The 23,970-nt window shown below is 46.7% G+C and overlaps 1 protein-coding gene and 1 long non-coding RNA gene across 3 annotated transcripts; one reads left to right on the forward strand and one right to left on the reverse strand.

Moving 5' to 3' along the window:
- Positions 1 to 1,988: 1,988 nt before the first annotated feature.
- LOC128814902 (uncharacterized) lies at positions 1,989 to 3,042 on the reverse strand. The gene is made up of 2 exons (XR_008439498.1): positions 2,296 to 3,042; positions 1,989 to 2,191 (listed from the first exon to the last, which is right to left on the reverse strand). It is a non-coding gene; the product is annotated as an uncharacterized LOC128814902 (long non-coding RNA).
- Positions 3,043 to 7,367: 4,325 nt separating this feature from the next.
- SLC25A48 (solute carrier family 25 member 48) lies at positions 7,368 to 20,613 on the forward strand. Of its 2 annotated transcripts, XM_053991440.1 has the most exons (9): positions 7,368 to 7,530; positions 8,716 to 8,810; positions 9,351 to 9,394; positions 13,164 to 13,235; positions 13,885 to 14,137; positions 15,323 to 15,571; positions 16,771 to 16,904; positions 19,236 to 19,365; positions 19,930 to 20,613. In XM_053991440.1, exons 5-8 carry the CDS (start codon positions 13,906 to 13,908, stop codon positions 19,356 to 19,358), a joined length of 738 nt encoding a protein of 245 aa, XP_053847415.1. In that variant the 5' UTR covers positions 7,368 to 7,530; positions 8,716 to 8,810; positions 9,351 to 9,394; positions 13,164 to 13,235; positions 13,885 to 13,905; the 3' UTR covers positions 19,359 to 19,365; positions 19,930 to 20,613. The 2 variants fall into 2 exon arrangements, with proteins under 2 accessions (XP_053847415.1, XP_053847414.1); XM_053991439.1 differs by lacking the exon at positions 8,716 to 8,810 and having other exon boundaries at positions 7,392 to 7,530.
- The last annotated feature ends 3,357 nt before the right edge of the window (positions 20,614 to 23,970 follow it).

The raw sequence follows: 23,970 nt of genomic DNA on the forward strand, positions 1-23,970 counted from the left end.
CAATAATTTCTGTTCCCCGGTGCCTCAGGAGGGCTGTGAGTGTTTCTTACAGAAACAGATGTAGGGAGGAAGGGGCAAAGCAGAGATCTGGAGGGAGGGCAGAGGGGAAACTGCTCCAAAAACACCGTCAGGAGGCACTTCTAGGATGGGCAGTTTATCCCATTTCCTTTTGGTGGCACTGTCGGCCCGAATATTATCGAACATCAGGTCCAGGTCCTTGGGGGTCTGGCGTTCTCAAGGTACCAAAATCTGGCTCTTGGTGCTGTGGGAAGTACATTGCAGCAATTTGTTTCTGTTGCTTTAATAGGTTTTGGAGGAAAACTGTTGATATATGCAACAAGGTAATTACTCAGCATTCTGTCTGTGACAAACACCTGAAGTTTTTGTGCCTAAGTTCCTTTTGGTAGTGCTGTAGACACTGATGGTGTCTCTGGAATGACAGCAAGGATGCACAGCAATGAGCCACTGGCAAAATAATACATTTTGAAGAATAAACATTTCCTTGAGCTTTGTACAGACACCACAAGAGCACAACTCAGACCAGATCTGGGCTCTGATCCACAGCCTTCCAGAGTGAAAAGCTCTAGAATTTGCACACAAGGACCCAGCTGTAAAGCCCAGCAGCCTGAGCTGTGTGGAGCCCAGCGTGGGGACGTGGGTGCTGAGACATCCCCGTGTCCCATGGCAACACCAAAAGCAGTGGGAGATGTTGTCATGCAGGGAGGTGACCCTTCACAGCACCCAGGCTGTGAGACCCAGCTGCCTGGATGGGAACGGGACCATGAGTGATCAGCAACTGCTTCTGCCAGAATTTCACTCACTGGGTGTTTTCCTTTGCAGTGCTTGTCACAGCCTCCCTCTGCTAAAGCCCAGCAGAAGGCTTTGCTCCAGAGTATTTGCTTTCCCTCTTTGTCCAGGAGATGGACAACTCCACCACACAAGCCCTCAGTGAGCTCCGGGGCAGGTCGCACATGTGTCTGAGGGAAAGGAGCCATGAGCAGGCATTTTTTCTTGAGGTACTCCTCATCTTCAACAGCTCCTGGAGCCAAAATCCACAAGGACACATCCAGCCACAGCTGAAGGTGCAGCACTCTTCCCTGCTTTACTGGACTCCAAGGAGCCTCTAGAGGGACCTTCCCGGAGTCCTGTTTATAATGTCAGATAATTGCCATGCGGAGATTTGCAAAGGGTGAACAGGATTTCTCCAGCAGACCCAAGGCTCTGCTCCCCATTTTCCCATCTTCACTCTGCTGACTTTTCCTACCCAAACCCTTCTCAGCTTGATGCTCTCCTGATTTTCCCTTTCACTACAGTGATGCTGCAAGACCTTCCAGAAAGGATGAACACAAATTCTTCCTATAAAATCCACAGTGAATTAATGGGGCTTAAACAGGACTTTGTGAGCAGGGAATCAGCGAGACTGAACACAAACAAAGGATGCTTCTCCATTAACACAAATGAGAAACTGTCTCACTGTGCCCATTCAATCAAAGGATTGCCCACAAAGCAGTGGTGTTTGCTTCTCTCATGTAAATTTTCCTGCAGCTTTTGAGAACCGTGATTGGTATTTACAACTTTGAAATCTCTGGTTAACTGTGTTGTTTGCAATTCCTCTTCCTGGAGTTATTGATTGCAGAGATGTTTCCAAGCAAATAGGGTGTTCACCCTGTAAAGTTAGCCTGCTCTCCTTCCTCCCATGACGAGTTTCTACCCCGGCCAAGCTGGGCCTGGCAACCTACACAAAATCCCTTTCCTGCAGAGGAATAGTAAAAAAGGTGGAAGAATGTTTGGAGGGGTAAACACAGAGGAGACTTTGTCATGGAAGACAATCACAAATACACACACACACACACCCCTTACGCAATTTAAGTTTAATTTTAGCACTGAATATTTTAATTACTCCCAATTACTGAGATTTTCAAGGTGACTTACAAAAGCCAAGGTCCAGTTTGCCATTTATTTTTCTAAAGAGTTAGATATCCAGCATCCACAAGCCAAAAAGGGTTTATTCTAATTTACAATTGCCAGTGGGGTTTTGTGTGAGATACTGTGCATTCACCTGCTGGTTTTCCAGATGTGGTATTTAGCAAATGCATGTCAGCAGAAGGGGTTTGGTCACACGAAGCTGGAGCTCAAACCAAACACATCTCACCTGAAGAGGTTCTGCCTGGTGTCTGACTTTACACAAGAGCTGGAAAACAAGAATGGGGATTATTTTACCTAAATGTGGATGTCTGCAGTGGGACTGTGTTCACCTCACCTTAGGTTCCCACTGGATGATGAGCCACAGCTCACCTCAGATGCCCAAGGGGGCTGCCATGACCAGCCCAGGCAGAGAACTGAGAAGGAAAACGTAAAGCTCAAAGGAATAAATCCTGTCCCAAGTGTTGAGAAGATTCCTCCTGGCCACCAGCCCTTTTCCCAAGACCTTCTCATTCTCATTTACTGTGAAGTTGCAACAGGCTGCCCAGAGAAGGTGTGGATGCCCCATCCGTGGGAGTGTTCAAGGCCAGTTTGGATGGAACCCTGGGCAACCTGATCTAGTGGAAGGTGTCCTGCCCACGGCAGGAGGGTGGAATGAGAGAATCTTTAAGGTCCCTTCCAACCCAAACCATTCTGTGCTTCTGTGACATGACCATGAAGTGTGGTGGGGCTGAGCTGAGCACCATGAGCTGTTGATGAAACAGTCAAAACTCGGAAACCTGGTCATGGCTTTGGGCAAAGTGCTCCGCTCAGGCTCATTAGCAGTCCAACCACATGTTGCCTGCCCAGCTGCCCCTGCCAGGGAAACTTCCTGCTCTTTCCAGGTCTTATCAATAGCTGCTGTGTGGAAAATGAACCCAGGCAATGGGAGCAGGGAGCATGAGTCACAGCTGGCTGTTTCCTCCTGCCAGGACAGAGAAGAACACCTTTGCTGCCATACTGTAGCTGGCTTTTACAGCATTGCTCTGCTCTCAGCTTCAAGCATGTCCTGCTGAGCTGGCTCATCTCAGCCAAAACCTCCTGAGCTTGTGGGACAGTCAGCCTTGCCTGGGTGGAAGCGTGGCTGCAGCTCACCCAGCTCCAGATATTGCTGCTTCTCCTGCTCTCCAGAAATTGTGGCAGAGGAAGAGCTCGGTGCAGTGGACAGGGCTGCTCATTGCTCTCAAGAAAAGGTGTTGGATGGTGTTTGAGAGCTGCTGCTTATGGAATGTCTGCCCTGACTGCTGGCTGGTGCTCAGCCAGGCTGGGATCTGGGGGGGATATTTAAGATATGTTAGATATGTTAGATATGTTAGATATGTTAGATATGTTAGATATGTTAGCCTCCTGGTGCTGGAGGCTGAGGGCAGTCAGTCCCAGGTCTGTGCAGCACCATGGAACTGCATCAGCTGGGTCTTGCCTGTAGGTCTGGAGAGAGATCTCATGGGATAGCAGCTACTTCAGGCATTCGTCAGAAAACTTCTCTAAATAAAAATAAATAGATAGAGAGATGATCTGATGAGATATGATATGATGATATGATATGATATGATATGATGATATGATATGATATGATATGATATGATATGATATGGATGATATAGATACAGATGATGAAAAGACCAGAGGATTCCCTTCACTGCCTAGTTCTTCCTGGAATGCTTCTCCTCCAGTAAACCCTACCCGGGTTCTGGGCAAGGAAGGGCAGACAAGAGCTTTTCAGCTGTTCACAGTGGGGCCCCCCATGCCTGTTTCTGGTGTGTTTGTAGCCTCTAATTCATCTGCCATGCACATTCCTGCAGAACAAGCACTCATGTTTTGCTGCCTACAGAAACAGGCTTGTTTGGTAGCTCCTGGAGGGAAAAACTATTTCTGCTATGTGCCCCCTGACATGTCTTTCCACAGCCTGGATCTGTCTGGTTGCTCTAGTCATGAAGTTGTCCTCCTATCACCACTTACAAATTGCTTCAGACTGTTTGTACATGGCTTTTTTAATTTACTGGGCTCTGCTCGTGTGACTCAGCCCCTCAAAGAGACACCAAGCATCAGAATTTGGTCCCAGTGACTCTGGCTGCAGAAGTAAGGTTTAATGTCATTTTACTTGTGTCTTGTCCAGCAGCTTAAGCCATTATTTGTTACTAACAGGTTAATATTTTAAAGGAATTTAAAAGGAATATTTAAAGGGAATTTGAAAGTGAACTTACAATGAAATGCATCCTAGCCCAGAAATTGTTTACAGATGGATATGAAATTAACAACTCCTTTCTATCTCTAACATACTCTGTCCCTGATGAGTTGATTATTTAATTCCCAGAGAAGTTAAGTGTGAATCTACCACAAGTTCCTGAGTCTGTACCAGTCCCTTCACTGCAATGCTCTCCCAGAGAAAATATACAGCGCCAAGTAAGACAGTGGGAAATTCCTTCATATTTATTGGTAGCATTATAAACCTGCTGTGGAAACTATGTAAACTGGTCAAAAGAGAGTGGTACTCTAAATAAAATTTAAAAAAAAATGGAGGGAGGGTTGTGGTTGAGAAGGAGGCAGAATCCAGAGTGTTCAGGATGACACAGTCTCCCTGTTTCCTCTTTTGGCAGGGGGAAGAGAATTCCTCATCCCTAATCGAAACCACACTTATCTCCCTCTGATCAGCGCTTGTGAGCGGCTACAAGCCAGGCTGGGACTCAGAGCAGCAGAAAGGATGGATTGATCCCTTCCCAGCTTTCCATATGTCACTGCTGCCTGTTAGAGGAGATGTCCTGCCAGCTGGGGGATGGAGGTGTGTGCACAGGTCTCAACAAACAGCTCTGTATTTGACAGCAGCAGGTGCAGACAAGAGCCCTGAGCCTCTGGATGTGGCAGCATGCTGGAAAGTGCTGGAAAGTGCTTCTGAGAGCAAAGATGCCCCTGCCACTGTCCAAAAGTAGCTTTGTTTTAGTGGTCCCAGCTGAGACCAGTTTGGTAAAAATCACAGAATCATAGAATCCTAGAACAGTTTGGGTTGGATGGGAACATTAAAACTCATCCAGTTCCAACCTGCCTGCCAGGCAGGGACACCTTCCACAAGGCCAGGCTGCTCAAAGCAGCAGAAGGAGCTGCAGCACAGGTTCACCTGTGCATAACCAGAAAGGTGCCTCAGCCTGGCTGGGAGTGACTCACCTGCTCCCAGTCCATAGCTGGCACGAAGGATAAACTCTCTGAGTGGCAGCCACTATGCTTCAGGGACAAACACCCCCTCACAAACCACAGAGGAGCAGGGCACTGAGGGGCTGACTGTCCTGGCTTGCACACAGGTCCCTGCCCACACTGGGATCATCCACAGGTTTGTGGGCACTGCTGGCAGCAGGAGCCTCGAGCATCCTGCGCCCCTGGCTGTGTCCACAGGGACAGCTGCAAGGGCATCTCCCTGCCTCCCTCCTCTAGGCCAGGAGCTGTTTAGAGTAAACTCTCCAAGTGGTTTCAGCTCCACGTTCAGTGTTGCACAAAGACCATGTCCAGTATTCTCCCTGAGTTAGCAGATGTTCTGAATTTGTAATGGAAATGTGTTACTCCCAGTTAAAGAGAATTCATATGATTAATGATTAATGTGCTATCTGAATAATTACCTTATTCAGCCAGCTTTTCTTCTGGTTTTGCAAGAAAACATGCATGAAAAATGAGGACAAAACTCTTTTTCTGTGTTAGTGTACATGTGGAATAATATTTCTTCTAAATGAAGAAAGCAAATTTAAGAAAACAAATAACTGACAAGTTTCCACAGTGCTTGTGCACACATTCTCTCCAACATTTATCTAGGACCACAGTCCCCCTCAAAATTCATTAGAGACCTGGTGCTTGAAGAAAACCTTCCTCATGAAGAATGAGCATTGTTATATGCATTGAAAAATCTAAAGTTTCAGGTGTAGATTATCTGAGCTGATAACCATGCACACAATATTAAATTTCTATAAGCAGTTTCTAGACAAAAGCCCCCTTCAGCCAACTCAGTGATAAGGTTTCCCATGAATATGTGCATGCACATAAGGGAACATTGTTTTAAGGCCTTTTTTTGTGTAATATATAATTTAGCAATGGAAATACCAAATTTTAAGGAAAAAAAATATTTATATTTTCAGCCAGTATTTTGGCATTCAGGATTTCTTGCTCATGAGCTACCAACATTTTCTATAGTTACCAGAACATGTAGACAAAATGCATTTCAATAAAATCCAACCTTGCATTTAAGGAAGGTAATGTAGGAAATCTGATGCCAGTTTTGTCAGAAAGTCTCCAAAACTGACCCAAGGAACTGCCACCTACAGAAATCTAGCCTAGACAGAATAAAATTTGCTTTGGGCTGTAGTATAAACCTCAGCCAGATGTATGTGTACAGTGCCAAGGGCCAAGATGTCTTTTTTGGAGCAGTCATGCCCCTGAAGTGCAAAAGCACATTTCTGATGGAGTTGGTGAGCCCAAGGAGAGCTGGTTGAGGATGGTGAGGAGGTCCTGTGCTGAGTGGCCAGGTGCTGTTCAGGTGTAAAACATTAGATTTACTATCTGGAAGTGCCACAGAGGAGGCACAACAGCCAGGTTGGGCTCAAAATCAGGTATTCATGATTCAAGAGAGGGAGCCCAGCCTTCAACCTCAGTCAGAAAGGCATGTTAGGAATCCCCAGAAAAGGGGTTGAGATCAAAACAGAAAATAGCTTTATTTTGCTGAGTGGTTCTTTCCTATCTCTTGTGGCTCTGGCTGCACAGTTGAAAGACTTTAAACAAAAATGATTGAGGAGGGTGAAAAGGAACGTCTTGCATGAAAGCAAAACACACCAGATCTGGAATCTTGACTCTGGGAAAGACAGGACAGAGGGAGAAGCATGTGACCAATGTATAAGAAAATTGTGAATACTACATAGAAGGAATCATTCAGGGGGACAATTGTTCATTGCTTCCCAAAATACAGAAATTGGGGTTATCTCCTGGAAAGATTATAAAGAAATTTGAATTATCTCCTGGAAAAATCATACAAAAATTGCAGGTATCTCCTCAAACGATGACACAGTCATTTCAATGAAGGCAACGGAGATATTTTTCGACTGATTAAGGGTGCAATACTCTTTGCCTCTGTACTTACATCTTCAATCCGCGAGTGTGCATGACCTTCCCCACATCCCTACCTTTTCCCCCGTTCAGGCTGAGCCCCGTGCCCCGCTGCCTGCCCAGGGAGCGATGCTGCTCCTCCCGCCCCTCGGTGCCCCCGCCCCGGGCTGATGCGCAGCCCTGTCTGCACCGTCCCCCGCCGGACGAACCCCGGCGCTGCCGCGGCCGTCACGCCCGCCTGGACCGCGACCCTCCCCGCCCCGGCCGGGCGGTGTCTGCGCGGCCCCTGTGGCGCCTTTAAGCCGCGGTGCGTGATGTCACAGCGCTTGGAAGCCGCGGGCGCGGAACGCGGAGCGCACGGAGCCCGCACGGCCGCGGGAGCGCTGCCCGCGGGGATCCCCTGCCCGCCGGGAGCCGGCCCCGCGGGACGGGCTCGGTGGCGCAGCATGGGGAGCGTCCAGCTGCAGGACTTCGTGGCGGGCTTGGTGGGCGGTGAGTGATGCCGTGAGCGCGGCCGGGGAGGCGGCGAAGGGCGCACGGCGGAGGCGCCGGGGATAAAACCCTCCAGGGATAAAACCCTCCGGGAATAAAACCCTCCCTCCGGCTCACCCGCGGTCTGTGCCTCCGCCCGGCGTCTCCCACGGTTTGCTTTGCTTTGGTACACGGTTTAGTCCCACTTCCATGGGCGGGATGGTTAAAATTCAAATTTGGAACGTGTGATGCTGCTGTGCGGGCCGGTTTCCAGAGGCCCCCGCACGTCCCCAGCTCCCGCCGGCTCTGCTGTCCTTGCCCCCGTGGCTGGAAGCGCCGCGGGGCTCGGAGGAGGCTGGCAGCTGTCAGCCCGGGGCTCCCCGTGTCCCCATCCCCGCGAGTGGCACTGCCGGGTCCTCACCCCGCCACAGGGCTAATGGCCACGGCAGGGATTGATCCTGTCTGCCGGGAATTCCGATGGCAAACACCGGGAAAGAGATAACAGAAAGAAAAGGAAGGCAAACGACACGTAGAGGCGTCAGTAATGGGACAAGGTTTACTGAACTGAGCTGGTTTGCCAACTGAGAGGGCGACCAGCTCTGCTGCCCCCAGGGCTGCAGCAGGACAGGGTCACCAGCCACCGCAGAGCAAACCTCTGCTCAGGTGACCCTTCAGACCCAACACAGGAGCAGGGTGTGAGGTGGCTCACAGGTGTCCTGCCAGATGAGGTTAATAAGTTAGCAGACTAAGAAACCCAAAACCTCTGCCAAAAGTTTACATGAGCAGCTGATTTTTGGATCTCTGTAGGCTGTGGTTGCTCTCTCTGCCCCACTGCCCTGTGCTGTTGCTGCACGCCCCCAGCAATGGGACAGGATGTCCTGGTAGATGAACAGCCACCGGTGCTCTGCAGCAGTGGCAGCTGAGAGCCTTCATGCATAGCACTAGACCATGGGTGGTCCCAGGTCTGGGAGGAGAGGGGACATTTTTTTAGCACATTTTTAGAAAAGTCATAATGTGTTGACCAAGGACATGCTCTTTTCAGTACTAACCCACTATGAGTGAGAAATTGCATGTAGTCCCCAAAGCACTGTGGGCACTGGTTTGCACACAGATTTGCTGGTGAAGACCCACTCTCCGCAAACCCTAAAACCTGCCAGTGTTGTTTGCAACAAAGACACAAAATCATATCCTGGCCATGGCACACAGGTGTTCCATTCTCCTGGAGAAGAGGGAAACCAAACTGTGCTCTGTGCTGCCACGAGAGCTCCTGGCAGTGAGTGGTGTGAGTAGGTGGGTAAAAGGTAAGAGAATATGGGCCAATTTCTCCCCAGAGAACCATGAGGAGGAAGGCAGGATGGCACTGGGCAGATCTATACAGAGCAGGATCCCCTGTAGCTGAATCCTCTCTGACAGATATCTCTATAAACTGCTCTTAAAACAGCAAAGGATGACGAATTTGCAGGTCCCATTAGCAGTCAGCTAGGACATCACTCTGAGCCAGGAGAAAGCATTGCCTTGTGCTGAACAGGGATCTCACCATTCTGAGGCTAAAAATTTGTGTGAGCTTACAGGAGTGCACCTGGACAAGATATACAAACATGACTTCTCCTTCTCTGGTGCCTTTGATGTAAAGCTGAAGGAGTCCAGGAGAGTGTACACAGAAAAGTGATTAAACTCAGCTTTTAGCTGTTGTCAGGGAAGGGGCATTCTGATGGTCATTGCCCTAGCTGAGCCCCTTACAACTGTTCCTGTGGAAATCTCTTCTCTCCTCTAAACTCACTGCATCCTGTCCTGCCACAAAAGCTTCAGTGTTGTGCATAATACTTTGCTTTCATCCCCAGGAATTGCCAGTGTGGTTGTGGGCCATCCGCTGGACACAGTCAAGGTAAAACCCTTTGAACTGTGTTCACGTGTCACCACCCAAACCCCCACCAATCCAGACCTTCTCTCTAGCTGATGCCTTGAAGGACCTTCACTTATCCCAAAGGGCAATTTGGAATGTTTTCACAGACCTTCTTCCTCTCCAATGCTCATTTTGAATGAGGAACTAAAAGAACTGACTGATATGTGCAAGTTCCTCTGTGACAAATTAATGCTGAAAATTAACCTGGCCTTACTCAATGTGTGGTTCACTGAACAGTTCTGCCAATGTTTTTTTGAACTTTGCTACAGACTAGCATTCAGAGGGCAATGAGGGAACTGTATTTGTTTTGCTGCAGGCACATTTTTATGTGTTTCCCTAGTGCTGGTAATGCTGGAAGGGCAGAGTTCTGAAATTGTTATCCCAGGGCTGTGACACACAGTGTTTATGATTCCCTCATGATAATTATTCCTCCAACAGAAGGGTTTAGAGAAGTAAGAAGGTATTTGTCAGCATGATGCAGACAAGCCCATGCACATACCAGTGCATCCTTGACCAAGCTGACCATCCCTACTGCTGCAGAAACAGGGAGGAGGATCCTGCTCCTTTCTTTTTTTTTGCCCAGGCATTTCTGGGCAGCTTTCATCACTTTAGCTTCTCTGCCCTTGTTAGGGTTGTTCAGCCTGAAGAATAGAAGGCTCCAAAGAAATCTTATTGCAGCCTTCTTGTACTTGAAGGGGGTCTAAAGTAAAGACAGAATTTTTAGCAGGGCCCATTGCAATAGTATAAGCAGTACTGGTTTTAAACAGAAAGGGAATAGGTTTAGATTAGATATAAGGAGGTCTTATACAAAAAGGCGGTAAAACACAGGCACAGGCTGCCCAGAGAGGTGGGGGATGCCCATCCCTAGAAACATTCAAGGGCAGGATGGATGGGCAACCTGGTCTAGTTGGAGATGTCCCTGCTCACTGCAGGCAGGTTGAAAGAGATGGCCTTAAAAGATCTCTTTCAACTTGAGCTATTCCGCAATTCTGTGACTCTGTGTTCTCTGCTCTGGTTCAAGCCTGGCTCTGGCACCAGGCAGGACTGTCAGTTGTGGCAAACCCAAAAGCCATTGGTCGCGTTTGCACCTTAAAGACCTTTGGAGGTGATGCCAAGGAGGCAGGACCCAGCATGGCCCACACCAACCACATCCCTTCCCCAGCCATCACAGCCATCCCCTTGCACACACCAGGCTCTCCTTGGATCAGGAGATGCCCAGCCAGCCCTATTCTTTCTGAGCTGCTAAAGTGATACCAGCCCCAAGGGCATCCCTGTGCAAAGGTGGGTGCAGACCCCACACGGGAAGAGCCACAAGGCACCCCAACCCCCCAGCCATGGGCAGGGCACAGGCAGCAAAGGCAGGCTCTGCCCAGCGTTGCCAAGGTAATCCCCATCTCAGGCTGGTGTCCATGGCATCATTGCCTGGCTTGGGGGAGTTTGGCTATGAGAATCCTGCTCAGAAACATTGAGTTTGCATGCCAAGAAGGAGCAAGCCCATCCTTCAGTGGTTATAAAGACAACTGTCAGGCTGCTCCCTCTGTTGCTCTTGGCTTTGGGCAAGGCTTTGCCTTGAGAATACCAAGTAGGCAGACTTGTTACGTTCCAAATTCGGGAGCAGGAAAGGGGAAAAGGGAGTTTTCACACAGCACTAGGCCAGCAAAGGGGCTGCTCAGCAGCACCTGCAGCCTCCAGGGGATCAGGTGTCTTTCCCCATCTGGGGGAAGAGGCAGGACTGAGTATAAGGCTCTGTGCAATAAGTGGTATCTACACCACACTTCCCATCAAGTCATCTCTTCCCCCTTCAGCCACCTCTTCCCATCAATGCAGCTTCCATCAAACCCCAGCAGCTGGTTTTTCCTACATCCTTGCAAAACTCTCAAAGTTGTGCCTTTATTCACTTTTCATCCTACCCATTGCATTCATTTTCCCAGAACTATCTTCAGCTTCTGGGTGTCACCCAAGAGCCCTATCTAATCAAAACATAACAAAAAGGAGAACTTTCCAGAGGTACATCTATACTGGTAGTAGCTGACTTTGTCACAGATGCCAGCAGGGATTTCAGTGCCGGGTTAGCTGAAGATTAGCTAAGGGACATGTGTGAGAACCAGATTGTGAGAACACTCTGTTGCCCCCAGTTACTAAAAAAATATACTAACTTGAATCTCTAAATACCTGATTACTGAGTAAAAAAAAAAAAAACAAAAAAAAACCCCCACAAGCCCATGGAGGCAAAGTGGAAATGTCTGGGCTTTCCTGGGTCACTCAGGGTGCAGTCACCTTCCCCTGTTCCCCCCAGCCCCGTTATCCCCAGTGTGAGTCACGGTGTGCCCGGTCTGCACCCATGGCCTGAGCCTTCCCACATTGCACAACGTGTGCTGCGTGAGCCATGGCAGCATCTTCAGGTACCAGCTTGTTCTGGGTGCTCAGTAAATATTCTGCTTTGGCTGCTGCTTCTCCGTGGCCTCTGGCCAGGCCTGGAGTGGAGCAGGGATGCTCCATGTGTGCAAAGAGCTGCATGGAACCACCCCAGGGTGAGGGGCAAGCCTGGGCTGAGGGGTGAACGCAGACTTTGGTGCCTCCTGCTCCTGCCAGCGTCCCATGGCAGCACTGGCAGCCTCTTGCAGGGCTCTGGGCCAAGTGATTGTACCATCCAACCTGCTGTTTGCAATCTAAAAGCTTCCACCAGTCATGAACTCTGGCAGACACACATTCCTTTGGGCTTTAAATTCCCAAATAATGTCCTGCTTCACCCTGGTGTAAATCAGGGCTGAGCCAGTGGATGGGATTGGACACCATCCCTCCAGTGCAGGTTGGCAGTGTCCCTCCAGCCTTCATTGCTAGCAGCAGTGCTGATAGATAGAGTCAGAAATGTCCCCATTTCCTAAAAACATTCTTGATGGAGCATGTGTGTCTTTCTATAGCAAATGAGCTCTGGCCTCAGCCAAGATGAAGCTTAAGGTGCTGTGAAATGAGCAGTGTTTCCATTTCCTTGCACAACTCTAAGCCCAAAAAATGCATCCCTTGTTAGGATGTTTGTAATGCAACCTTGTGAGCAGCTTGAATGAAAGATGATCTAAATACATACATATGAGAAGGGGAAATGCTTAATCCTGTAGGCTTTGTTGTGACCTACGTGCCATTTCTTACATCTCTTGGAAGGTGTATAACCAATTTGCTCTCCAGAAATAAAATGGGTTTTTTTGAAATTATATGAAATTGTGTTTTTGAGTGAAGCATGGAGAATGTCTCAGATGGTGCTGAATTATTTTAGCTCCAATTAGTATCGCTGTGTCTTAAAATCCACCTTGGAGCAGAAGGGCCCCAGAAGTCTCCCAGGGGAGCTGACCTCTCCTCTCTTTGCAACACATCCCAGTCTTCCCTGAGAGTCTCCAAATGGAGAAGACCACACCACTCTCCAATTTCCACATAAATCAGGCCCTTGCCAATGACAGCGCTGCACACCAGCAGCCTGCTGTGCTGGGTCAGGGTGGCTGGTCCAGACTGGAGAGCAATTTGACAGTCATTGATTCCAGATGTTCAGAGAACTTCAGGCTGTGAGATCCTGCTTAGCCTTGCTTCTGGCAAAGTTCAAGAGGGTGGATGCACATATATCTTATTTTATTGCTCAGTTTTCTTTACAACTAAGGAAGGACTTGCTCTCAAAGCAAAGTACACATTGTTTACATAGCATGAGCCTCCATTGGGCTGGAAACATAGGATTTTAATCACATTTTACAAATGTCTTTTGCAGACTCGTTTGCAAGCTGGAAAAGGATATGGAAATACACTCAAGTGTGTTCTCACTGTGTACAGAAATGAGTCTGTAAGTACTTCATCGTACGTTAAATATGCTGGTAGGAAGTGCAAGTCAATAAATAGATAAATACATAAAGCCATTGTACAAAATGCTGTTGACGCCAGCAGTTATATAAAGACCAATAAAGTTTATGCAATTGAACCTGCAAATCCCTACAGCCTTCTCTTGCTTAACTCTAAGGTTAAGTCACCACTTGGTGACTCCTATAGGGAAAAGGGAGATTCCTGACATGGAATGATCAGTGTCTCCACAGGGGTTGCATCCACAGTGACTCTTTAGCCTGATCCTACTGGCAAAGGTCCCCCAGAAGGATTTTGCTGACTTTGGTGAAGCCAGAACAAACACTGTGTATATGAGGCACTTCTACATGGGTTCCTGTGCTTTCAGCCATATCCCATATTCTGCACAATCTTTATAAACCTTTAGCAGCATGAACCAATTTCCTTTGCTCAACGTGTGCAAACAGTTGGTTCCAGGAGACATCTGCTACTTGGATTTGTGTTTCATCCCTGACTATGGCAGGGGATTGGAACGAGATGACTTTCCAAGTCCTTTCCAACCCAAACCATTGTGTGACTCTGTGATTTCTAACCTGATAGACAAGCTGGGGTTTGCACTGCTCAGTCTCCTAAGCCCTGCTCCCTTTCCTGGGTAGCTGGCCGGCTTCTTCAAGGGCATGTCCTTCCCACTGGCCAGCATCGGCATCTACAGCTCCGTGGTGTTTGGAGTCTTCAGCAACACGCAGCGGCTCCTCAGCCAGCGCCGGCACGGGGACCCGGCCGCCGCGCCCTCGCTCACCGACATGACTCTGGCCAGCGTCGTGGCTGGGGTCATCTCTGTGGGCATTGGCACTCCCGTGGAACTGGTCAAGATAAGGCTACAGATGCAAACACAGCCCTACACCAAAGGTAGGAAGCAACAGTTTCATCTTCCTGTCTCTGCCAGTCTTTGGTGCATACACAGAGCTTTACAACTGTGGTCAAGGCCGGGCTTTCTGCTGCTTTGTGCTGCTGCAGTTGGGCTAAAAATTCCCCCTTTTACCTGAGGATGGACCCCATCCTGCTCAGCTCATGGGAAGGTTTGTTATCAATGGCATTTTTAGACAGTTGGTATCTATAAGGAACATGAGGCAGGTCTGCTCAAGACCAGGAGCTGCAGAAATTGAGTCCTTGGGCTGTGGGGTCCCTTAGAGATCTCAGCAGCAGCACCATGGCTGCCAGTGGCAATGCCAGCTCCCCATCTCCCTCTGCACACTCTCAGTCCCACATATATTTGCCCATAAACCTCTGTTATTCCACCGTTCTCTGTTCAAAAGCAGAATTTTACCATTTACATTTAAAAACCAACTTATTTCACACCGGGTGCCAGATAGCCTAGGTGTGAGCAGGATGGGTCAGGATGGGACACCAGCAGGATGGCAGTGGGTGGCTGTTCCTTGTCCACAAGGTAGAAGGAGCTGCTTCAGCCTTAGACAGCAGCTGAACTCCATTGCAGGCTGCCAGCACGGAGCAAATCCCACCAGAGAACATGCACAGCCAAATGAAGACATGGAGCAGCTTCAGAGCTGAACAGCTTGGATTTCAGCATTTCACCTTTCTCACAATTACAGTCATGGCATTTAACTGTGAAATGCTGGCATTTTTCTGCTGCTTTGATAAAACAATATTATGTCCATTTTTAAAGCCTCCATGAGGCTTAGAAGCCTAATGCCTTTCACAAAAACAGCTTGGTCTGCATGGGAAGGGCAGACTCTGAATATGCTAAGGCTTTCAGAGATGTGACTTGGCAGAAGTTGAAGTTGAAATCCATGAAAATTTGGCACATTGCCTTAAACTTATTTGGAAGTCTCACTGGGCACATACCTATTGGGAGGTACACCATGCATCTGAGAAAAATCTGTCTGAAGTGTCTACATGTTTTCTGACAATGGACCTAAATACTCTCTCCTAAAACTTTTTCCCCATGTTATCTGCTGACCCCAGAAGAAAGTGGATGGCAGTGACTTCTAATCAATGGCACTGGGCTTTGGAGAGGAGTTCTGTGGCAATATATATATTCCAACAGTTGTATTTTTTTTTTTTTTTTTTTTTTAGCAAACGTTAAACTAAATTCCACAGTTCCTGGATCTCCTGTGTACCGAGGCCCAATTCACTGCTTAAGGACAATCCTACAGAAAGAGGGGATACCTGGAGTATACAGAGGCAACGTAGCAATGCTCCTGAGGGATGTTCCCGGGTACTGCGCCTATTTCATCCCGTACGCAATGTTCTGTGACTGGATAACGCCCCATGGAAGCATTTCTCCTAATCCCTTCTCTATCTGGGTGGCAGGGGGTGTAGCAGGTAAGCACCTTTACTTCCTCACAGCATTGGCAAAACCACAACAGGAAGGTTCTCACGGCAGATTATGAGGGTGACTCAAGAGCCACTGCATCCTCCTGAACACCAGCAGAGGACATGGGACTGAACCTTCCTTCCCCAGGACTGGGTTCCCACAGCTGCACTTTATGACTTGACAAACTTTATGGAAGTCATGTTATCAGACCTTCCTTGGGATCTTTTCAGTGAAGAGAACAGACAGCGCCTTCATCTCCCTGGATACCTCAGGGCAGCCTGCCAATCACGTTGCCAGGGATATGTGGAAGCCAAGATGCCTCCAGAAGAGGACTTCAACCTGTTGGCTGCCCACCAGGAGGGTGTGCACCTACCCACACCTAGCAGAAGCCCAGTTGACTGTTACTGATCTCTTTTTCCATATGTACATTTGCCAGTAAAACTGGCATGTGTGCCCCCACCATGCGAGAGGTCACCCCTACTCCCACTCCCCACTTCTTGGTCATTTCTAAATTGCAGATCCATAAAGGCAAGTCAATCCTTAGCTCAGGTAATGATAACAAAATGCCTTCTCCTCAAATAAAGAGGCCCCTGCTGCCTCTGGATAGCTTTTCTGGTGTGCCCCAACACTCATGAAGGTCCAGACAAACTCTTGTCTGTCCAGCTGGGCCATGGATTGCAGTCATGTACTGATCTTTCCAGAGGCAAACCATCCCACTCAGCTGCAGGCTGGTCAATGGAAATAGGCATTTCTGTAGAGGAATGACAGGGTATCTCACTGTGTGGAGCCCAATCCTGGCAGCCTGAGATGCACCTACCTGTGAGCTGTATCCTCAGCTCACACTTTGCTTTACAATGGAATTATCAGAAGACTCAGTTTTTTCTGAAATTGTCCCAAGCAGCAGATCAGGCTCTTCCCATGGCATGTCCATGTTCCACCAGAAGCACAGCAGAAGATGTATTTGCACCTGGAGAAGCCCCTCTTGGGCTGCCTGCATTTGATCAGCAGCATAACCTCCAAAATCTGAACTCTTCTTCCAGAAACAGGGAACTTTCTCCCAGAATTCTGTTTCTGTGCCGAGCAGGGTGAACACCCTGAATGAAAATCACATGAATATGATGTGATAGATGTGAATTCCTGAGTTCATTGACATGCGGGCAAGGAAGAATAGAGAAGGAATTATTCAAATACTTCTGCATTTTTCCAGGAGCCGTTTCCTGGGCAGTATCTACTCCAATGGATGTTGTGAAAAGTCGAATTCAGGCAGATGGAGTTTATTTAAACCAGTACAAAGGGACCCTTGACTGCATGTTGCAGAGCTACCAGAATGAGGGCTTAAAAGTAAGTGACATTTGAAGTTAAATCTGGTTATTAGGTATTTGTCAATTGGAAAATACAGTGGCTGTTAAAAACCTATTTACAGTGTTGAGAGACAGCTAAAGCCAGTTAGTGCTAAATTATTATTATGGCAGTAGGTAAATATAGTGTAGATTCCTTCTAAATCAAAATAGTGAGAGTTATAATACATGTTACATGATGAAGAAATGAATGACTGGGGGGGGGTCACACACTGCTGGTGTAATTAACTTCAAACAACATTTCATGTTAGTGCACTTAATCATGGATATAATTTCACTTAGCATAAATCAGAGGTAGAAAGTCTTACCTCTGTGATTCTTCTGCAAAATGCAGAGGCCAAATGTTTCCCATTGACTTTGGTGTCAATAAACCGATCCCAGTGGGACTGTCCTGGCACTCTGGGTGTGTCTGGTCACCTTGGGCAATGCTTTGGCAGCACTAATGCTACTTTGGCACTGCTTGCCCTCATTTTGCACCAAGATAGTGTTGAATGTCAGCGTTCTTATATCAGAATTGCTTTAGTTTCAAACATGAAGAAGGGCTGCATGCCAAACAACTTATCTCCCTTTTCTGACTTTGTCTGTTAGTGTAATAAAAGATATTTGTTCTCCCTGCAAATTTTGCCTCAGTTAAATGTGAATGGCAGAGAATAAGGGTTTGCAGCTTTATTGTGCTGCCAAGGCATGGTTGTGGAAGTAACATCTTCTGATATTGAAATAAATTTGTATTTATCATCAGAACAAGATGTGGTCTCTTGGCTCCAAAGAGTTAATTTTCACATTCTGAGAGAAATGTAACAAGTTACAAACAGAAAAATAACCTGCAAAATCACAAGTCAGTGTGATTTCAGTATTTGCCAACATGCCACTATGTTATGCTAGCTGTCACAGGAGCCTGTGGTCTGGCTCAACGTTTGCCACTGAGTGAAGAAAGTCACATTCATGTGAAGCACAAGCACCTGAAGAGATGCTGAGGACTGTGCTTGGACAGTCAGATGGGGGACAGGGTGCCCAGGCTCTACGGTACCTGCCTTGTGCATTCCACTTGGTGTGCACTTTCACAGCAGGGTGGCTGAAACTGGAATTTCCATGGGTTTTCCCTTGTCACTCCATCCTCATCCTCATCCTCTGCCTTCCTTGTCCTGCCTGAACTAACAACTAGAAGAGTTTTCTGGTAGAGTTCTGTACTTGTAGTTTTTCTGCTGTCACATCTGACACCTGCCCCAAAGCCATCAGTAGGCATGAGTAATTAGGTGATAGCAAGACTGGATCCTGCTCTTGTTAGGAAATCTTTTTAAATGTTGGGAGACTCACAACTGACAAATGGCAAACCCATGGCTGGATGTTTTCATTCTGGCACAAAGGAACAGCATTCTCAGTGCTGGAAATAACTGCCTGATGTACACAAAGAAACACACCTACACCCTTGTCTTTCTCCACAGCCAGATGTGCTCACTCAGATAAGAAAAAATTATGCCTCTGGACTTTCCATCCTAAACCTTCATTATTATTTAACTTGAGTCTCTCATGTTACTTTATGGATAATGCAAAAACATTGAATTTCCTCCAAAAAACTTCTCTTTCCTAACAAAATAAAACATCCCAATAAATCAATTAATATCCTAAATGTCCCAATACTGCAATTTCACATTGCAAGCTTTATCTAAACTATGTGAACATATTTTGATTCTGTCTCAAACAAGTCAGCACTATGCTTAGGATTTATTGGACACAAGATATGATGATGTTTAGTAGAGTTCAATAATTTCAGGGGGAAAATTGGTTATATGCTTAAATCTACGGGCTTCTGATCTTGGGGCCAAGATTTTTCATGGTTTTTTACAGTAGCTGTGGGAACTTTGCTGTTATAAAGCCTGGAAAGGGGTTTGATTGCTGATGTTCCTTTTCACATCTATTCTGAATTTGTGGTGTTTAGATTAGTGACTTGTGGTGATGAGCCTTGGTGGTTAATGGGGTGATTTTGTGAGATGTAGGCCAGCAGAGATCCCCCCTGGAACCATCATACTGTGAGCAGACTGGCCCCCAAGTGAGCAGTTTATGCACATCCTCGCACACAGCAGGATGTGGTGTTTGTAGTGAGGAGCTCAATGATGCCAAACCAGTGACTTCTGCCACTGTGCTCCTCTTCCCCAGTGCAGACCTCAGCCAAGACCAGCAGTGGGAGTGCATCTTCCAAGCAAACCCAAAAGATTTGGTCCTTTAGAAACCCACCACAACTTCATTCAATGTGTTCTTCCTCTTCTTAAAATAGTCCATATATTCCTATGCTCTAACCTTGCTCCATTCCCAACAGGTCTTTTGTAGGGGCCTCCTGGTCAATACAATGAGAGGATTCCCATCGAGCGCAGCCATGTTTCTTGGCTATGAACTTTCTCTCAAAGCAATGAAAAGATGTCAAACTGAGACCAATCCCTAACTTCCAGGTCAGCACATAAAGACCCCCTAGCTTTATTAAAATTACAGAATTAATCTTTGAATCAAATAGAGTTGCAATTGTATAGGTCCTCTGAAAGTTGTACAACTTACATGGGTACCTACACCTGAATAGCCAAAGACAATTTGGGTCTGTGGGATTCAGAGCAGGCTGCAAATGTGCCAATGGATTTTAGTTTCAGTCCACATCTCCTGGAGCTTCACTGTAATCTGTTCTGATTGTTGTGATTATTTTAATTAATATTAATCAGAAATAAAAATTTGAAAGGAGATTATTCTGTAATATTTTATAAGCTTTGAAATATCATTTTTACTATAGTCCCTGCACAGTATTCTTTCCTCACTTGTTCCCAAAGATATGAAATTAAGTTCTTTCAAAGTGCATTGACTATCAAGTCACTGTTTCACTCTTTCCCTCATTAACTTGGAGCTGCATAGAGAAGCAGCATTACAAAAGAAATAAACTTTTTTAGCATCTAGATACTCAAGATTTTTCTTGGACATCTTTGCTGTTTTCTGCAGTACTTCATAAATCTCTTTCTTTATTATTTCAGAAGTGTTGCCAAGAAGACCAGAAAGTCTCCTACCTCCTGAGCCAGATCAGCAGTGTGATGATGTTGGTGAGGGCTCAGCTGCTCTGACTGAAGACTCCCATCCTGCACCAGCAGCAACTGCTGTGGACACGTGGTCCATGGAGGACTCCGAAAATCACACCAGCTCAATCAAACCCAAAGACTATTTTATTAGCAAATCTTTCACTGTTGACTAAGAGCACCTTAGTAATTCTCGTGGTGGTGGTGGGCTTCTCCACCAATGACATTTTTTGTATTGAACCAGGAAGAGAACTTCCCTTTCCCAAGGGATGTACCCAAGCCCAGCCCACCTAAAATCACCAAGGGAGCGTCTTTTGTACGGCACGGCGTTATAACACTCAAGGAAAGGAGGAAATGCAGTGGGTACACAGGTGCTTTTTCTGGATTCTCACCAAATCCTAGCTTGCTTTCAGCTTCAAAGAAGTGGTTGACTCCTCTCATACAAACACTTGTGTTCTACAACACAGTTTGGCACAATTTAACACATTACCATGAAAAATGTAAAGGCTTCAACAACCTCAGTCAACTGAAGATAATTTCAATTATCTAAGGTATAAATTAAATTGGGAAACAGAAGGATGTTAAATTCAGAGACTAGGCTGTTTTTTTTTTATACAGAAAACAATAAAACAAGTTTGTATTTCATATAGAAGGCTGCCTATTAATTTACACAGCTTGCCTGGTGCAGCCCTCCAGGGACTGGCTTGAGGTATCTCACTAGACCTGAGCTCCCTGACATGACTTGCCAGCTGCCAAAACCTGCAGACATCACTTTGTAGCTGTGAGCAGACCATCACCAAAGGAAGTCTCTTTAGGACACAGTGTACTTCAGACCTCCAGCTCTTTGCTGGAATCCCACTGAGACCACTGGGGCAGGCCCAGTCTCTCTTTGGTCTACCTCAGCATCTCAATTATTCCAAGATCATTTACATCATGATTATTTCTCTTTATGCTTTTAAATATCCTTATGATTTATTTTCTGAGCATGGAGCTTTTGATGCCAAAGCCCAAGAAGAACCAGCTTTGCTGTGACAAGAGGACTCTGGTGGCACTGGCAGGAGAGGCCAAGGGGGCTCACATGCAGAGGGACACATGACATGAGAGAATAATCTAGGACAACACCTCATCTGGGAAATGTTCTAGAGGAACAGCTCTTCTTCTGGAGAAGAGCTCTGGGGGAAAAGTCCACTGATTGCAGTTTCAGCAGATGCCTTCAAAAAAAGGTTTCTGAAGAAAATGCGGAGCAGCTGTCCAGCTTTCCTCCATAAAATGAGGAGAAGGAAAGAGAAACTCCTATGTCTTCTTCCATGGATGAATGGGGGAATTGGTCACAACACTTGAAGATCACAGCAGAAAGTGCCTAAAACTTTGGGTTTTGAGCAGTACTTGGAAATGGGGTCACCTTCTCTGGGCTCCTCATCACTGGGGCCCAGATTAAAAACAGAAGTGTGGGTTCTCCCAGACCTGGTCTTAAAATGGGGAAGAAACAGCTGGTGTTGCTTCATCTCAAAAGGCTCGCAGTGCCCTTGGCCTTCTTTAGGCTACATGGAACAGTTTTTAATAAACAATATGAAAAAAATTGATGAGCCTTCACAGAAGTATTCGTTGCTGGCTGCATTTAAGGATTCATCCTTTTCATGTTGCCGATTTTACTGCATGTATGTAAAACATGTTTTTTGTATGGATAATATCATGTGTCTCCAGGGATAATACTTGGGCAGACTATTTTTTAATGCAAATAAATGGTGTGTTCATCTGCCTGTATAATGTAAAATGGATCATGAATGAATTAAACTGATGAGTTCACAACAAGCTGTGTATCTGCATGATCCTGCCCTAGTGGTGCCCAGGTTCGATGCACTCAGCGCTCTCTGAGTGTAAAGCCCTGAGACCCATGTTGGAGTTGCACGGTGATATTTCATGATATGATTCATCCAATTAAACCAATTTTGAGACTGGAGCCCAGGATTTGTCTGGACAAAACTCTCGTGTAGCACATACCTGCCGGAAGGAGCTGTCAGGGAGAGCCATGGGCAAAAGGGAGAAGAGGGCAGAAAGTTACTCTAAATAATATAAATATGTATGAAATAAATATATATAACATAAATATAAAATCCTGAAGATCAAGTGGGAAGTGAATATAAAGCTTTGGCCACTTGATGGCATCCTCATCCCTGGCAGGGCATGTGTTGCTCACTGGAGCTGCCAAGCAACCCCTCTGTGTCTTGTCCATTCTGCTGCCTAACCAGCACACATTCCCTTCCCCATGGGCAGCCCCACACTGCACAGCCTGGGGTGACACTGCCCTGCCAAAGGCTGCCCTGGTCTGGCAGCACTGGAGGCAAGCCCTGGACACACTGGTTAATCAGTGCATCACGCCATTAGCGCTCACAGACAAACCACAAAAGAGGCAAAGCAGCTCCGGGCTAGAGCACGAGGGTTTCAAGGGTGACAGCAGCACAGGCCACTGTGAAGGAGATTCGGCTGCCTCTGGGCCACTGCTGGTGACCAAGGACACTTTAGGGTTGGGACAAGCAGCTTTTGAGGCACAGCACTCTGTGATACCCCTCGCTGTGACCGATCATGGCCCTGGGAAGTGCTCAAGGCCAGCTTGGACAAGGCCCTGGTTTAGCGGAAGATGTCCCTGCCCATGGTGAATGGGTTGGAAGGAGATGAGCTTTAAGGTCCTTTCCAACCCAAACCCTTCTACGGGTCTATGATCCCTGCACATGGAGACTGATAGACTGTTTAGTCTTGCTTTTGCAGTAGTGAGTGTGTGGCTGTGTCATCAGTGAAAGAGGTCCAGTGGTGCTGGGGTTGTGTGACACCACAGGGGGCCAGCCCCATGTCCCGGAGATGAGGGATGGCAATTAAAATTTATACACACAGAGAATTAACAAGTCTGTGTCTTGTGAATAATCTCCTAGATGAAATATCAAATGCATTAATTTTTGGAAATAATATCATTATAATTATCCATGGATAGAAATTAGGATCTCCAAAGAATTTTTCAGGGACCTGGTGATGGGAGTTTTAAACAGCATTTCCTGGGAGGCAGGCAGACAGACACACAGACAGATAGCTGATTCAGTGGGGCACTCATTACATATGTTGGTGATTTTGTCTCTGAATTACAAGAAAGAAAACCCCTGTGTCAACAGAATTCAGAATATAGACCCAGCTCCTTTGTCAGTGCTGTGTCTGTACTGACCTGCCATCAGTGTTCCACACACATGCTGGAGTGGTAGAAGCCATTGCTTGGTAGGTTGGTCAAAGTGTTTACAGAGCCCCTAATTTCTAAAATAAATGCAGTAAATCCTGAGATTGTTAAAAAATGAGAAGGCAGACCAGAAGAACCAGGGATACATACTTCTATGTGTTTGTTGCCTGGATTGTGAAAGCATATTCAGACCTGTCATCCCTCAAATAAGTCTGTAATTGCCCAACTTTCATGTCTCTGGTGGCATTCCAGCTCTTACAACAGCCTGTATTACTTAATGAGATGCAGGCTGTTTTTCACACTTTATAAACTATTTACTGCTATGAAAGCAAAAAGTGGTAACAACAGCTTATTTCCTTCATTGAAAAAACCCAACAGGAACCAATTTCCCATTGAAAATATGTTTTTCCAGAAAACAGCCCTGACCTGGATGAAGGTCTTTGGGGCTGGGAGAAGCTTAATGATGTCTATGGCGGATAGAGTGGGAAGAGGCTTCCCAGCAGTTTTAACATCTACTGAAACCCTGCCTATAAAGGTCTTCTCCAGTCTAAATGATTTTATGATGGGTCTAGGCCAGGCTGAGGTTTTCTCATGCCTCGGAGTCCCTGCCTGGTGTTTCCCCACCACAGGGGAAAAGGCAAGATCACAGTCCACATCTCAATTTCTCTTTTTCTGAGACAGAGGAGTAGGTGACGTCTTTGCAGGCATTAAGATATATCTCTTTGGTTTATCTGAAGTTTTTTGTTTTGTCATAGAGATTGTTATAGTAGAGATTCTTCTCC

Source organism: Vidua macroura, chromosome 15, assembly GCF_024509145.1.
Source record: "Vidua macroura isolate BioBank_ID:100142 chromosome 15, ASM2450914v1, whole genome shotgun sequence".
NCBI lineage: Eukaryota > Metazoa > Chordata > Aves > Passeriformes > Viduidae > Vidua > Vidua macroura.

Bases quoted from the DNA above. Each gene is read 5' to 3' on its own strand.
- SLC25A48 (XM_053991439.1), top strand. From the start codon at position 7,485: ATGGGGAGCGTCCAGCTGCAGGACTTCGTGGCGGGCTTGGTGGGCG. The intron at 13,236-13,884 runs GTAAGTACTTCA...TTTCCTGGGTAG, and splicing joins CTGTGTACAGAAATGAGTCT to CTGGCCGGCTTCTTCAAGGG. The intron at 14,138-15,322 runs GTAGGAAGCAAC...TTTTTTTTTTAG, and splicing joins AACACAGCCCTACACCAAAG to CAAACGTTAAACTAAATTCC.